At 45.4% G+C, this 15,666-nt stretch overlaps 2 protein-coding genes across 2 annotated transcripts in view; one reads left to right on the top strand and one right to left on the bottom strand.

Annotated features, from left to right (window-relative positions):
- The window catches only part of APMAP (adipocyte plasma membrane associated protein), a 56,507-nt gene extending 51,594 nt beyond the window's left edge, over window positions 1-4,913 (top strand). Inside the window, exon 9 of the mRNA XM_075564176.1 lies at window positions 3,164-4,913. Coding sequence (XP_075420291.1) covers window positions 3,164-3,373 — 210 coding nt within the window. The 3' untranslated portion in view covers window positions 3,374-4,913. The remainder of the gene's footprint in view (window positions 1-3,163) is intronic.
- A 1,168-nt stretch (window positions 4,914-6,081) lies between these two features.
- Window positions 6,082-15,212, bottom strand: CST7 (cystatin F). Its single transcript, XM_075528008.1, has 4 exons — window positions 15,143-15,212; window positions 10,128-10,300; window positions 7,557-7,673; window positions 6,082-6,159 (listed from the first exon to the last, which is right to left on the bottom strand). The coding sequence occupies exons 1-4, from the start codon at window positions 15,210-15,212 to the stop codon at window positions 6,082-6,084; spliced, it is 438 nt and encodes a 145-aa protein (XP_075384123.1).
- Window positions 15,213-15,666: the final 454 nt, after the last annotated feature.

The raw sequence follows: 15,666 nt of genomic DNA, 5'->3' as shown, positions 1-15,666 counted from the left end.
GTTTCATCACCTCCTCCCACAAACGAAGTCAATTTGACTTCTGTGTATTCCCTCTGGAGAAGTCCATGTGTGTAGTTGCTATTTTTTGTTAATTGGAAAAAAAGGTATTAGCTATGAACAAGTTGTTGTTCTTGCAAAATTCTATCAGGTGATCTCCAACTTTATTTCTATCGCCAAGAACATTTTTCCCAACTACTATTCCTTCCTGTTTGTTTCCAGATTTGCATTCCAATAGCCAGTAATTATCAATGCGCCATGATTGCATGTTTGATCAATTTCAGACAAAACTTTGGTAGACTTCTTCACCTTCTTTTTCACTAGCTTTAGTGGTTGGTGTATAAATTTGAGTAATAATTGTATTGATTAAATTTCCTTAAATTTAAATAGATATAAGCTCCCAAGGACTGCTCTGTATTTCAAAATAGATCCTGAAATGTCCTTTTGACAATGAATAGAATATTGTTCCTCTTGATAGTGTTATTCTGAGCAGAGAAAACCATATAATTTTCAGATTAAAAATGGCCAATACCAGTTCATGTCAGCTAACTACCACCTAGGGTATGGAATTTTATACATTCCATTTAGTTTTTGATGACTTCCAATTTTCCTAAATTCTTTCTTAGCACATTCCAAGTTCTGAGCATTCCGATTTTCGCAGCTTTTTCTTCTTACCTTGACTGTGCCTGCCAGCATGTGAAGATCCCACAGGCCCGCTCCCCCAGGCTTTTCTCCCTTCACATCACCAGGGTTAACTCTACTTGAGAAAACAGCCCCACCCCTCGTAAGCCAGGTTTCCAGTGCCTTGTGCCCCGAGGGACCTGTTCCTGGCCCTCTCTGACAATGTGCTGTTTCCCTTCATTGAGACTTCAGTATCTGACAGTGTTTCAAAGCTATGCAGAAGGCTTTCAGCGGCTACTTCCTCAGAAGTGGGCAGCCAACTCATACTTCGTAGTCTGTTCCTAATGTGGAAGCTCCCCTGAAGCCCGTTCACTGTGGGTCACCCTTAGGGCATTTGAACGACCAGCGACATAGCTTGCAGCATCCCAGCAACGCCAAAGCCACCGCGGTACAGCGGCTGGCTGACAGACGAGTGGTGCACAGGCTCATGTAGCTAGGTTAACTTCCTATTTTCTCTTGATCTTTCCATTGAGTTGTAATTTAATTTTGTTCTTGATTTTAGTTTTTTGCTTTTTGTTGTATGTTTTTCCTTATATGAAATCCAGCTTAGGTAAATCTTTATCGGCAGTAATTGGATCAATAGCTTGGTGAGGTTGAGGGGAGGTTGTGGGGAGATGGAGAGCTAATAATTTTCAAGTACTAGAAAGAAGAAAACGTCCCACAACTGACTGTGGTGATTTCACAGCTCCTTGTAATATATTTAAACTGTTTACTTATGTGCTATGTGAATCTTAATAAAACTCAACATTTTAAGTGAATAAATTTCACACCTATCAGAGCTGTATTTGAAAGAGTTATATGATAGTTATATTTACCACTGTGACATACAAACATAACTAGCTGCTAAGGCTGCTTCTGCATTATTAAAACCTCGTGGGATTTGGTTCATTGGATTGGACATTTAGGGTCACAGTGTCAGGAGACATCCCCATTAATTGGCCAAGTAGCACAGATAGTGCTTCTATTCTGCCTGCTAGTTCACTTCTTGGTCCTGGGGTCGTCTTATGCGCTAAAGAGCAGCCATCACAGGCATGGCAGTTGCCTCGAGAACCGAGGCAGAGAAAGAATCAGGGCTAAGAGGAGGACCTGGGATAGCTCCATGAACAACAGCTTCCTTAGCCCTGAGACCAGAACTGGATGGTGCCCAGCTGCCATTACTGGGCATTTTGATAGAAGATTTTATGGAAGAATCCTGATTAAAAGTAGAAGAATGCAGAGAAGAATTTCAAATTCTTTTTGGAGCCTTGGAGGCTGGAGAAACGCTGGAAACTATTGATCTGAGATCATCTTTACACCTTACACCAAAAAAATAAAAAATTAAAAACCAAACAGTGGCTTAGTGAAACTCGTAAAAGAACCTCCTTTGACCATTGTGCTCTGCGGCATCATAGAAACAATAGCAACTGGAAAGAGTGCATAGGACCCCGAGAGGGCAGTGAACTTAAGTGACTTAGGGAGCTCCAGAAGGAGGGTGAGAATGATTATAGATTTGAAGAATGTCATCGATGTCACTGTATTGGACATGTAGAAACTGCTGAACTAATGAATGCTTCCCATGTATGTTATCAATAACAACAAAGTAGATTTTAAAAAGCCGTGTATTGCTTATGGAACCAAAGCCTAGCCTCTCATCTTAGCCATGCAAAGGGCATCGAATGTCTTTGTTCTGCCCTAAGTGCATTCGAGGAAAGTGTTAAAGGCTGAGCTGGCTTGTATGAGAAGCCACATTATACTGTGTGTAAACATGTTCATTTAATCTTCTCAGAGATTTTTTTTCACTTTTTTTCAACATGACCTACGTGTTCCCCAGTCTCCAACCTTTGTACCTTGCGCATTTGAAATACTTTCATCCAGGGATGGCGAATGTCCAGCCTACAGGCTGTATAAGCCCCACAAAACCGTCACTGTCAGCTACCAGCATGTACCTCACCAAGGAGAAGCAGTTCCAGCCATCACATGAGGGGCAGGTTAATGAAATGTTTGACCAGTGGAGCCTGCAAATGACGTTAGGATTACCCAAATGGCCCTTGACAGATAAGAGGTTTCCCACCCCTGCTTTCAGCCTGAGTACAGGACTTTGTTTTTGCCAGTTAGGTGTTGACCTAGCATTCTGAGTAGGTCAAAGTTGCCCCAAAGCTGGCTCCATGCCATGCTTTCCCTGGATCTGACTTAAATGGTCTATGTCCAGTAGGTTGTGTAGGGAAACACTGAGGCAAGGGCCTCGCGTGCTGTTGTTAGTGTGTATTTGCCTTGCCCCTTGGAATGCGAGTTGTAGAAAATGTCTTGAACTTATTTTCCTTGTGGGTAGTGGCAGTGAAGGGCTGGGGAAACTAGGTGTTAATGGGGCCTTTCCATTTTTTGCTCTTCCTGCCCCTGCAGGTGCAGTGTTGTCATTGGGTGGTCGGTGACTTGGGGTGGTGGGTCAGATCTGTTCACATCTTCTGAATGGCAAATAAACCTCCCTTGCCCTCTGCTTCTCTTCCAGCTCTTCAGTCAGGAGACGGTGATGAAGTTTGTGCCACGGTATAGCCTCGTCCTAGAACTCAGTGACAGTGGGGCCTTCCGAAGAAGCCTGCATGACCCGAATGGCCTAGTGGCCACATATGTCAGTGAAGCACATGAACATGATGGGTACCTGTACTTGGGATCCTTCCGGTCCCCTTTCCTCTGCCAGCTCAGCCTTGCGTCTGTGTGACCTGCTGAGAGCCGCCCTGAGGCTGTGCCGGACAACATTTCACCCATCTCACCGGGGCCTCATACCAGGGCTGTCGTGCTGGGGAGGGGCACTGGGTTTAGGAGGGGTCATGGATACAGTTCTTATCCTGTGTGCCCGTTACTTCTCAAGCCTGCAGAGGCGACTGCTGCATCTCCCAGAATGCAACCCCCCCAAATGTTGCCTTCACTTGGGCTTGACTTGGTATTTCTCTGTCACAGGGAAGATAAATCCACGGAAAGTCCTTTTCTCTTTAGATAATGCTTTCTCAGTCCATTAATTCTCGAGGAGTTTGGAACCTTATATACTTTAAGCAAGGCTCAGGGTTTGGAGCAGTAGATGAGCTGCCCATGGGTTTTATTTTGGCTGCTGGCTGTATCCTGCCAACCTCCATATCTTTAAAATAAGCTATGCCTTTGTTTAGGGGAGGGGAGCACAGAACCAGAGTGCAGAGAGATTGGTGGCAGGAGCTGTGCAGGTAAGGCATTTAAATTGTGATCTCAAGTGCAGTGTTTGAAATTGGGCCCTTGGGCCCTGGGCCCCCTTTCATACGGAGAGGGTGTCAGCTTCCTCTGTGCAGCGTGGAGGTCCCTTCCATGTGAAGGCGGGTGCAGATCTCCCAGAGCTTTGCGGGGTTCCGCAAGCAGTGAGCATGGAAGCATGCTTACTTCAATAGCGCAGCAAGGACTTGCGGAGTTTTCTTTTCATAAACTCACAGTGGCACTGGAATCTGATGATCCAGTGATTCATACTACAGGTCTGAACCTAGGAGAGCCGTGCCCACACACCTTTGCTCTTCGTTCACTCTAGTCCTACAGACACGAAGAAGGACCATTTGCATTTCAGAGGCCCCACATGCTGGATATTGTGGCAAATGCGTCTACACACTGGTCATAAGTTTATTAGGGAAGACTCATAAAATATTGTCATATGAAATCTTTCCTGCTGCTTACGCTTTTTTTCTGGTTATTGCTAGGGAGTGTCATATTATTTAAATATTCTTATTTTTAGCAGTGACTGGAAATTTGATTTCTATACTGTTAATATGAGGGTAGTTTCTGGTTAGAATGTTGTCATGGTGGTAGGTGGTCTTTCAGGACCATCCCTGCATCTCATGTTGATCAGAGTTCAGCCTCCGGAGGGCTGGGGCTCTGTGAATACAGTAGGATGGATTCAAAGACGGACTTCAACCTGGTTGATGGAACCTGTGTTATATCAAATGACCAACTGTTACTATTGTGTACATGACTTTATAGGAAAGAAAATCGAGTAGCTGTTATTGAATACACTTTCATCTGATATGCCCTATAAATTAAAAATAGAAGATTAACCAGCCAATGCCCAATCATTCAATCATAGCATCAATTTAAATATGCCTCAGCTTACGAACTCACATCTTGGATCTCCATCTGAGAACTGAGGGTGTTTTAGTGCTTGCTCATTTTTCACCAGTACAGAGGAGCTCGAAAATTGGTTTTCACACTTTGCAATAAAGGAGTCTAAGTTTTGACTTAGTGCTGATTCTCTGGCTCAAAGTGTCCTTTCTTGCGTTCTAGCTGGTACTTTGACCTGGTAAGGTGCAAAGGCCAGCCTTACTGTTTAGATGTGTGATATGCTTTTTCTGTAAAGAATAGAAAGGGTTGCTTTAATGTGAATTATTAACATGCATTTTAAATCAAGTTACTCCTTGTGTGCCTCTTTATTATAGATTGTGAAAATTCCTCCAGGATTCTGTTATTACGTTTCATAGGGCAGAGATTCACATTTTGAGATTTTTTATTAATAGTGTAATATAACCGTTTTAAAGGTGTGTTTTTTTCCACACATACTGACTGATTTAATGCTACAATGACACATCGCCTTGTTCTACAGACAGGAGACTTGGGGGGCAGAGGGATTTGGATGACTTCCCTGGTTCCATGGACCCGCGTTTCTGCGGCTGTCAGAGGCCTTGGTGTCTGCTGGTCTGGATTTCGTTGATGACGAGTGTGGACTATGAGGAGACTAGACCTCACCTTAGTCGCTGCACTATCTTGTTGAAGTTACTGTAGCGCCTGTTATGTATGCCCTGACGGCCTTCCGGCTTGAAACCCTGTCTTTTGATGGAGGTGGACCTGCTCATCTGTAAGGTGGAGGTTGCCTTCAGTGATCCTAGGAACCATTGAGTAAACACTTTATGACCCAGGTCTTCTAACATGATTCATAAATTAAATGAACAGAAAGAGGCTTTCTGGGAACAACTGAAACTCTTAAGGCCTCTCAGTGATGGAGCCTCCTTGCAGTCCTCTCCATTTAAAGGTAAAACATATAATCATCACTTTTAAGATGGTCATTTCTATTTTTATAACTTTATCCATCAAACATGGTCAGTCATGGACTTGGTTCCCATGTGATGCTATGACTAAAATGAATGGGTGGATGTCTAGGACCTGTGTACATGGACAACCTCTGCAGATGGTCAGGACTCATCCCCCTGGGTCAGCTCCCTATTCAAATAATTCGATAGTCAGTTCCATGTTCTTGAGTAGTGTAAATTGACAGCTCTGCTATCCTGAACGCACGTGCTCACATGAGAGAGTCTGCCTCAGTTGCTTCCCGAGTGTCTGGTAGCTGAGTATTGCAGCTGGGACTGAAGGCAGCACAAGGATGGCCCATTGGTTGCAGCGTCAGTCTTACAGCGGAGCAGGCTGTCAGTGGCAGAGGAGAACAAGCACTGTGAACTTGTGAAGCCAGGGAATGACCCAGATCTCAGAGTAGCAGCTGAATGTCTGTGAAGAGAGAAGGAACACCTCTGAGGGTTGCCTGTCTTGTGCCGAGGTTGCCCACCCTCGTAACTACAGCCTCCTGACAGGTCCTTTCCTGGAAGTTTCCCGGGGCCTCTGGTGATTGGGGGGGGGGGGGGGGTGCCACATTGAGGAATTCTGCCCTTCCCACCTCTCCGCAAAGGTTGCTTGTTTCATTTTTTTCAAAATTTTATAAGAGAGTTAAGTAAAAAAAAATTGCTACTATCAGAAGCATTTATAAAACCAAACTATCAGATGTAAAGCTATTGTTTCTGACATATTTTTTCATCTAGTCCTGTATACTTTTGAAGGTGGTAAATCCACCTCTCTAATCACAAAGAACTCTGCACTCTTTAATTTACACAATATCAAAATGGCAGTTTTGGTATCCTTGAGGGATTCCAATTGTGTTCCATTTAAATGTTCTTTTACTTTTAGGAACAGAAACAAGTCTGAAGGCTCAAGATCAGGGCTGCAGGATGGATGGGATGAGATTTCCCAGCAAGATTCTCATAGAATACCACTTGCTGCCCTTGAAGAGTGAGCAGGTGCTTTGTTGTGATGGAAACATCTTCCTCAGTGTAACTTTCCTGGACTTTTTCCTCACTAATGTTGTCTTTGGTTTTTCTTAAAACTTCTTCCTAATAAGACTCTGTGATTGTCCTGTATCCTTTGAGAAAATCTTATCAAGAATACCCCCTTGAGGATTCCTAAAATAACCAATTACTATAATCTTCTGAGCTGACCTCTGCCTTGCAATGAACTGGCCCAGCACATCCCCTCGGAAGGTGCTGTTTGGATCGAACCTGTTTTTGTTTTGAAGGTACTTTAGAAGTGTATTATGGAAGGAACTCATCAACAGCCACCCACTGATCCAAGCGACGTGTTAAACACATTTGCAATAAGCCTGTGTATTTATGAACTAGTTAGTAGTCAGAATTTTTTGCTACCCTCATACTTTTCATCTATACTTGCAGCTTGTTAAATTTGGCTACATGAGGTCTGCGTATTTTTCTTTGTATCTTTATAGAAAGATATACAAGCATCGATAGGATATGTAGAATATATGTATATATATATATATATATATATCTGAGGGGGAAAATTTTTTGAATGAACTAAAAGTTCTTTTTGCATCCAACTCTATCCCACGCCTAGAGTGTATATTACTCCTGGAGATGTGATATCTAGGGAATTGAGGGGCAGGTCATTTGAGTAATGACAGTACAGCCTTCACCCCTGGAAAAGTTCCACCCTTTCTACCAGTAATTGTAAGCTGTGCAGAGAAAACAAAAGGGGGTCAGACACATGATGGAGTGTTGTTGACAACCTTAGGAAGGAGACGACAGACCGGAAACGGTGAGAGGCCATCTTTGTTTTACCTGAGTCAAAGTGTGGTTGGTTTGGAAGTCACAGTTGTCCAGATTGCGCTGCCCATTTTTCTTGCAGATTGTCCTGGCAATCTCCATGTCCAGCATGTATTTCAGGCCCTTCACTATCTGCAGGGAAGAAAGGGACAGGATCCTAGTGCCAGGTGGAGGGGCTAGTGGGCTCCTCCAATAGCAAAAGGTGATATCAGGGCAGGTGGGAAAGACACCAGGTGGAAAGGGAGCAGAGCAATGTGGAGAGGGGGGTCTTCATGCATGATTGACTAGAAGTGCCTCGGAGATTTGTGAACATATTCCCAATTCCACTCAGTGTTGCTGTCAGTCCCAAGGTGGAGGTGATGCAGGCTCTGTTCAGTGCTAGCACATCTTTCTGCCCAGAGTGTTGAACTCAGGAGTAACATCAACGCCAGGTGTCCCTGGAGCTGCCCCAACACATTCTTGTAGCACACTAGCTGAATCCACGCCATTATCCATTCTATGTCACAGACTACCACACTGTGGATTGCGCTGTGTGACAGGTTTTATGTCAACTTGCCGGGGCCGGGATTCTCAGTGGTTTGGCCGATGATTTCTAGTCCCTCCCTTTATGTGACAATGTAAATCAACTCCATAATGGGATCTGTTGTGAGCAGCCAATCAGGTTCAATATGTTTAGGGTGGAGTGCAACCCTCTAATCAGCTCACAGCCTTGATGCAATTGAAAGGCAATTTCCTCTGGGCCATCGCCTACTTCATATATAAGTGGAAATTGTGGGAGTGCTGGCTTGCATTTTGCTGGGTCTGGTTCCTGCATCTGACTCGTTAACCTTCAGTTCTTTGGACTTATGATAATGGCTTGCCTTGTGCTCTGCTTACCCTGGGAGCCATCAGTGGCCTATCCTCTGACCTGCTGACTTTGGATTCATCTACCTCTTTCATCCCAAGCCTGAGCTGCTACCCGTGGAATTATCCTCCCCTGCAGTCACCGGCCTGTGCTCTTCCTGCCTATTTTGGGTTCATTAGTCTCTGGAGCTATTCAAATTGGGAAAACCCTCTAGCTTAACATCTAACCCACAGATGGGACCTGCAAGGACTTGCCCCTTCTACAATTGCATGAGCTTGATATACATTTCTTTTTCTTGGCAACATTAAAGCTTCCTGAATGTGCAACAACTAAAATTTCTAAACCAATTGTGTAATGAATCTGTTTCTGGCAGAGCTGGTTTGTGTCGCAAATTTCTCAGGAAAAAGCGGGTCGCAAGTGGAACAACTGTAAGAAACCCTGCTCTAGTGAACTGAGCCCGACACATCCTGTCTACCACCGTTTTCCACAAACTTATTCCCATGTTGCTGGGGAATGTTTGTTTTTCTTTTCATTTCTAAACAGCACTTTTAAACTGGGATATTGCTATTGGGCAGGATTTTACCAGCAAAGTGGCATCAGAAATGTCCTCAAGTTTTGATTTTGGCTCCACCAAAATATCAAATGCAACATAATGGTCTCCAACATCACCAAGACCCAGGGGGCCAGCCTCCTTGTCTTCCCTACTTACAGAGGACCCAGAGATGTTAAGCACAACAGCATAGGTGGGGAAGCTCGGGCCCTGGAGCTAGGCCTGAGACACTGTGTTGGGGGAAAGCCTTATACTATGTAGCACCACTATAATCTTTCGGCTGTCTTTCCCCAACATGATTCTCTATTCATCAAAATGTAGGTGCTCTTTGAAGTTTGCATTGCCAAAATGAGTAAATAAGTAAAAGTCACCCATACCCCTATGATCCAGAGATAATCATTAGTAATGCGTAGAAAATATTGGCAGAGTAGGATTGAAAAATGCCCCAACTACTTTCCGTGTTAGCAACGAATCTTAGGTAGGCTAGGAGGGTCTGTATAATAGCCTTGGTTCTGACAAAAGACAGGACCCCTGACAGCTGACCACGGCCAGGCTCTTGTGTTTCTGGCATACAGAATTGAGCCAGAGCTGGCCCAGACCTAGCCCTTGGGGCTGGGACTGCTGTTTTCTTAGCAGAGAAGGTCTCTGATGTGGGCATTTCTACAGGGCTTGAAAGGAGGAAGCTGAACTTGTCAGGAAAGGGAAACTGAGGAGAAGGGAGCGCCTTGGGCCAAAGCCTTGTGAAAGGATAGGACGTTCCTTGGACTTGCTCTGCAAGTGAAGGGTAGGGCAGGAAGTGAGCTCAACTGTGGGTTCCAAGGACTCTGGGGTGTACCTTTGATCCCACTCATCGGGCAATTTCTTGCCAGGATTCCTCTGCTGTCATCCTCTACTTCTCTAGCAGCTTCTGTTTTGTTTGTTTTTTCCTTGCTCTTACTCATGTGCTTTGGGCTAAAAGGCCAGATAACTGGAAGAAGCATGGTCTGAGCAAGGGATCCATGGGCCATGTGTTTCAAAATCCAAGGTGATATCATTTGGGGCTGCTCTTGTGATGTCTGTGGCCACTGCTGTCCATGTCTGGCACGGGTTTGTGTGCTAGAGCACAAAGGAGGCTGGGCAATGAGCTTGGCGGTAGCATTTATCTTGGGGTTTTCCCGAGAGGTTTACAGTGCAAACCCAGACAGACTCTCACCTGGACAAGGGCTCTCTTGATGTGGGACTCTTTGAATAAGAAAATATCATTTGTGCAGTTATTAAACCTTTCAGCAGTGTGTCTGGCAGCTTGAAGGACTCCTGGGTCATTGGTCTTTATTGTTTTGGGGAACCCTGGCTTCACACCCGAGTTAAGCTTGTGGAGATTACAATCTGAAAAAGAAAGAAGCAGACAAAGACACGGATATTAGCACGAGCTCTTGTCGTAGATGTGCGGCCCACACCTGAGACTGCGCGGCTTTCTAGTCTGCTCCTATAGGGGCCCCGTCCCCTTGAGGATGGGGCCAAACTTGGAGATGCTTAAGGTGGGGAAGGGACTTTAGGGGGTTATTTATTTTGAGTGAAATGAAAGAGTAAGCCAAGTATTGAAAGCCAAGCACTGCCTGTGCAGGAGGTAGGTAGGCATGTTGTTGGGCGCCACTAAATTGGTTCTGATCCATAGCCACCCAATGCACACCAGCACCAAACACTGTCTGGCAGTCCTGCGCCATCCCCTCAATTGTTATGCCTGAACCCATCGTTGCAGCCACTGTGTCAGCCCATCTCCTCGAGAGTCTTCCTCTGTTTTGCTACACATCCACTCCAACATATGTAATACGAAGTCTTGCCGTCCGTGCCTCTAAGGAGCACTTTGACTGTACTTCTTCCGAGATAGATTGGTCTCTTCCTTAAGCTGTCCATGGTACTTTCAATATTCTTTGTCAACACCATAATTCAAATACATTATTTATTTGGTCTTCCTTATTTAGTTTCCAATTTTCCCATGTATATGCGGCAATTGAAAATACCATGGCTTAGATCAGGCTCACCTTTGTCCTCCAAAAATAATATCCTTGCTGTACACTGGTACAGAGAGGAACTGGAAACGCAAGGAATCCAGGGCGGATGATCTCTTCAGGACCAGGGGTGTGAGTGGCGATACTGGGAGGGTAGAGGGAGAGTGGGTTGGAAAGAGGGAACCGATTGCAAGGATCTACATGGGACTCCTCCCTGGGGGACGGACAGCAGAAAAGTGGGTGAAGGGAGACGTCGGACAGGGCAAGATATGACAGAATAATAATTTATAAATTATCAAGGGCATGAGGGGAGGGGATTGTGGGGAGGGAGGGGAAAAATGACCTGATGCCAGGGGCTTAAGAGGAGAGCAAATGTTTTGAGAATGATGAGGGCAATGATTGTACAGATGTGCTTTACACAATTGATGTATGTATGGATTGTGATAAGAGTTGTATGAGCCCCTAATGATTAAAATAAAAAGACTACTTCCCCCCCCAAAAAAGTAATATCGTTGTTTTCTACACCCCAGAGAGGTCTTGTGGAGCAGATAGGTGGGCACAGTGACAAATGAGACATCCCCATGTTCTGGGAATTGACAGAACACCAATGGAGATCTTTCAAGAATCTAGTGAATCAGTGGAAACACTCACCATGCGCATCTATCTTGAAGAGGTACCTATTTGTGCCCATTCCCCCCCAAAAGTGACCCAATAGAATATAGAAATTATCAAACAATATCACATGTAAATAAAATTTTGCTGAAGATAATTTCGCAATGGCTACAGCATTACATCAACAGGGAGCTGATGGGCCCAGATGGATCTTGTCTGAAAGCAGAGAATACCAGAAAGATGTCTAGTTGTGTTTTATTGACTGTGCACAGGCATGAGACTGTGGGTCATAACAAACTATAGCTAGCTTTAGGAAGAATGAGAATTTCAGAGCACCTAATTGTGCTTATATGCAATCTGTTGGACTGAGGCAATTGTAACAACAAAGGAATACTGTGTGCTTAAAAATCAGAAATGGTGTGCCTCAGGGTTTATATATTTAGTCAAACTGTATCCTGAGCTAATATTGTGTCGGGTAAATTCCACGGGGTAAATCTGCTGCAGGAGGCCTTTTCGGAGTATTGAAAAACAAGGAGATAGATATAGATAAGGAGCTTCTAACCCAAGCCATGGTAATTTTAGTTGCCTCATATGCAAGTGAAAGTTGGGCATTTAATAAGAAAGGCTAAAGAAGAATTCATGCATTAAATTATGGCGCTAGAGAAGAATATTGAAAGTGACATGGACTGCCAAAAGGAAAAAACAAACCTGTCTTGGAAAAAGTATAGGCACAATGCTCCTGAGAGGTAAGCCTGGTGAGATTTTGGTCTCATGTACTGTGGACATGGCAGGAGAGACCAGTCCCTGGAGAAGGCCATCATGCTTGGTAAAGTGGAAGGACCGTGGAAAAGAGGAAGCCTCTCCACACAGTGGCTACAGCAGTGGGCAATTGTGAGGATGGACAATTGTGAGGATGGAGCAAGACTGGGAAGTATTTTGTTCTTTTGTACATTGGGTTGTTATGAGTCGGAACCAACTTAATTGCACCTAACAACAACATGCATTGGGTCATTTTGCATGTGGTCACAAGATCAGAAGTTTGAATCTACCAGCTCCTGTAAACAGTTACAGTCTTGCAAATCCATAGGGGGCAGTTTCACCCTGCCCTATTCTTTTAAGTAAAAATCAACTCCATGGCAGTGAGGCTATGGACTGAGGGTCTCTAGTATGGGGCTTTCCCTTCCCTTTTTTTCCTCCCACCCCTGGTAACCATCAATGTCATTTTAATGTGAAAACTTTATCTTGACTTTATTCCAGCGCTCTCATAAAATATCTGTCTTTGATAATTGACTAATATTACTCATGAGAAAACAGTTTGGGACCACATCTGGCCTCTGCTGACTGCACGGGGAGAATTCATCTCATACCCCGAGACCCATTGCCGCAAAGCAGAGGTCAGACTTGCCTCCACCCTCCATCATTCTTTAGCTGCTCTGACAACTCCAGACGTTTCTGCTGAGTTAAACAATCTGTTGCAGTGCCCACACAACGTATAGACAGCCCACAAAATGATGACCAAAGACCAGGCAGGAAGGAGAGAAGGTAAAAAGAATTGTCCAGCAGCCTCTGGTGGCAGGGCCATACACAAAGGACTCCACTTTGCTTGTGCAAATCGTTATAATTTCAGGGAAAAACCAGCTCTGGTTCATTAAAAAAACAAACGTGGACTCAGATGGCAGGTAGTTGGATTTGTCAGTGCTATGGTGAGAATTTCTTAGAAGACACTTTCAGCTAGGGATCTATTCTGCCTGTTATTATACATTCATGAGCTAGTAGAAGTAGAGGCCTGAGCTGGTGCCTAGAAGAGATGAACGCTTGGCTTGGTGGTTGTCCCAGACTCACAGTTATACCAACATGAGTGTAGAAGTGAGCCCCCATAGGCAGGCTGCAGAGTTCGACAGGGTTTAGAGGGAGTCCTAGCAGGACTCCTGTGTGCACTCTGACAGCATCGTTCACTAGTCCCTGAGGGGTGTGCAGGCAATGCCCCCAAGGACAGGCCCTGGTGGGGTGGGTATGAGACCATTCTGGGCAGAGACTAGTGCCCATTTGACAGTTTGTCATATTGCAGAGGCTTACACTGCTGTAATGCTCGACACCATGCAACAGGGACCCCAAATACCAGCAGGGTCACGGCTGTCACAGGACCAGCACGACGGTTGTTCATGGGCACCATGAATTGGATCCAGCTAGCTGACTTGGCAGCAACTAACAACAGCAAGGAAAAGAGACAGTGCATGGGAGTGTTGGGCTCTGGGAACCCCCACGGAGGACATAGCATGCCATCTTTGATTCCCCTGGGTTTGGGACAGCTGCAATCTCCCATGGCACCAAGAACAAACTGTGAATTCCAAGGGTGCTGGGCCTCTCCCAGAACCCTGCACTAACCAATTCCTTGGTTGAATATCTTCATACACAGCAATGCGTATAGATTTTTCATGAAGTCTTTAAAGAGTTTTTATCTAACCCAAAGCTGAACAGGTAACAAAAGCAGTTGGCTACTGCAATAGTTTGCTGGTTTTATGCAGAGTAAGCAGGATAAAATCATCCCTCAATTTACCACTTAACAGATGAGTACAGTAAAACCCATGAATCCATGTGACTTGGAAACTTGTCAGAAAAGGAAAGGTAAAATATTTTCCACGAATAATGATCTAAAAGCAGGACTGTATCATGTCAAAGATGAAAAACTTGTGACACCCAGACAAACAAGAGCATCCCACTGAGTTCCTGCTCTCACGGGGCTCACGCTCTGTTACCAACTGAGACAAGCTAGGTGTGTGGCCCTTTGGAGGGCCCCGGAGTCTGAAATCCAGGCCATGTTCGGGGTACTGAACAGTGGCAGCCCTGGTCCCTAGGTAAGAACTACCCTCCATCTCATCCAGCTACGTTGATGGGCTGCCATGAAGACTATGACGCCAAGGCTATAGAGCTGCGGAGCGCCTGTCCTTAGTAGGAAATAGGCTGGGCTGGTGCTCATGGGGTGCCTATATCCCAATACCTTCCAGTCTCAGAAGTGTTCTAGGTGAGACCTAGGAGGCTGGGTAACCCCCCAGCTGGTTAAGCTACTCTAGAGGAGAAAAGCAGGGTCCCCTCTTGGATTGCAGGAAGCATTTTTCTGTGGCCCTGAGCGAGCTCATCACAGTTTCTACATTTTCACTGACTGAGGCACAGAGCAGGGCTCTGTGAACCTTCAAGGAGGGGACCTCGTTGGACTATGGTCCAGGAGCTTACAGTAGGAGTATGGGGATGAAATGGGAAGGTGAATGCCAGTGCTCCCCCAACCCCCGGAGGCTACATAAACTGACTGGGTTCCGAGTTCTGATAAAGGCACGGCAGAGGCCCATTATGTTGAGGGCATATGAGTCATTTTGGCCCCTGACTTTCCTGGGTCCCAGCAAGTGAGGTGAGGAAGATGGCAGGGGCCACCATGAGGCCCCTCAGACTGATCATCTCAGGTCCCTACAGAACCAGCTTTCCTTGTTCCCAGCTACTTGCCAGACCAAGTTCCACTCTGGAGTGATTGCCCCTCCTGATGCCCTGTCTGTGGGTTGGGGGGTGTTGGCAGCTCAGATAGAGGGTGCAATTATGCCACCAATGATCCTCTTACCTTCGAAAGGCTCCTTCGTGGCTCTCAAAACCAGGCAGCAGCAGGCCAGCAGCACCCAGGCAGCCCTCATGGTACCTTTCCACAACAGAACTCTGTCCTGTAGCAATGCTCCGTGTCCGATGGCGCCCTGTGCCCGAAGGAGACTTGTCAGGAAGTGGAAAGGGGAGGCGCGCCCCCAGCTATTGGACTGGGTAGAGTGGTGTAATACTGCTGTGGAGTGGGGGTTTTGGGTGAATCATTTTTATCAGAAGCTCTTTCCCTCTAGATCTATAGGCCAAACCTCAACCACTTCCTCTGTGCAAGTTTCCGAGTTGTAGTTCGTTGGGGGGCGGGAGTGACATAAAACCTATGACAAAATACATGGCAGTTTCCTCACCCAGCTCATAAAGATATATATGATATATACATTAAAAACAAGCAGACAAAATCCACCAGGGAACTTCTGTAGCAAAATCACTTGAGTTTCCTTCTATAAACAGTATCCCTCCCTGCAAAGAATCAGTTGCATGCTGCGGTGTCCCCCA

This window comes from Tenrec ecaudatus, chromosome 12, assembly GCF_050624435.1.
Source record: "Tenrec ecaudatus isolate mTenEca1 chromosome 12, mTenEca1.hap1, whole genome shotgun sequence".
NCBI classification, from domain to species: Eukaryota; Metazoa; Chordata; class Mammalia; order Afrosoricida; family Tenrecidae; genus Tenrec; species Tenrec ecaudatus.
The sequence above is the reverse complement of the archived record's forward strand: the minus strand, read 5'-3'. Positions and strand labels throughout refer to the sequence as shown.

Excerpts from the sequence above, each read along its gene's own strand:
- CST7 (XM_075528008.1), bottom strand. The coding sequence starts at position 15,212 with ATGAGGGCTGCCTGGGTGCTGCTGGCCTGCTGCTGCCTGGTTTTGAGA. Across the intron at positions 10,301-15,142 it reads CACGAAGGAGCCTTTCGAAG|ATTGTAATCTCCACAAGCTT; the intron begins GTAAGAGGATCA and ends TTTCTTTTTCAG. Across the intron at positions 7,674-10,127 it reads TCAAGAGAGCCCTTGTCCAG|ATAGTGAAGGGCCTGAAATA; the intron begins GTGAGAGTCTGT and ends TCTTCCCTGCAG.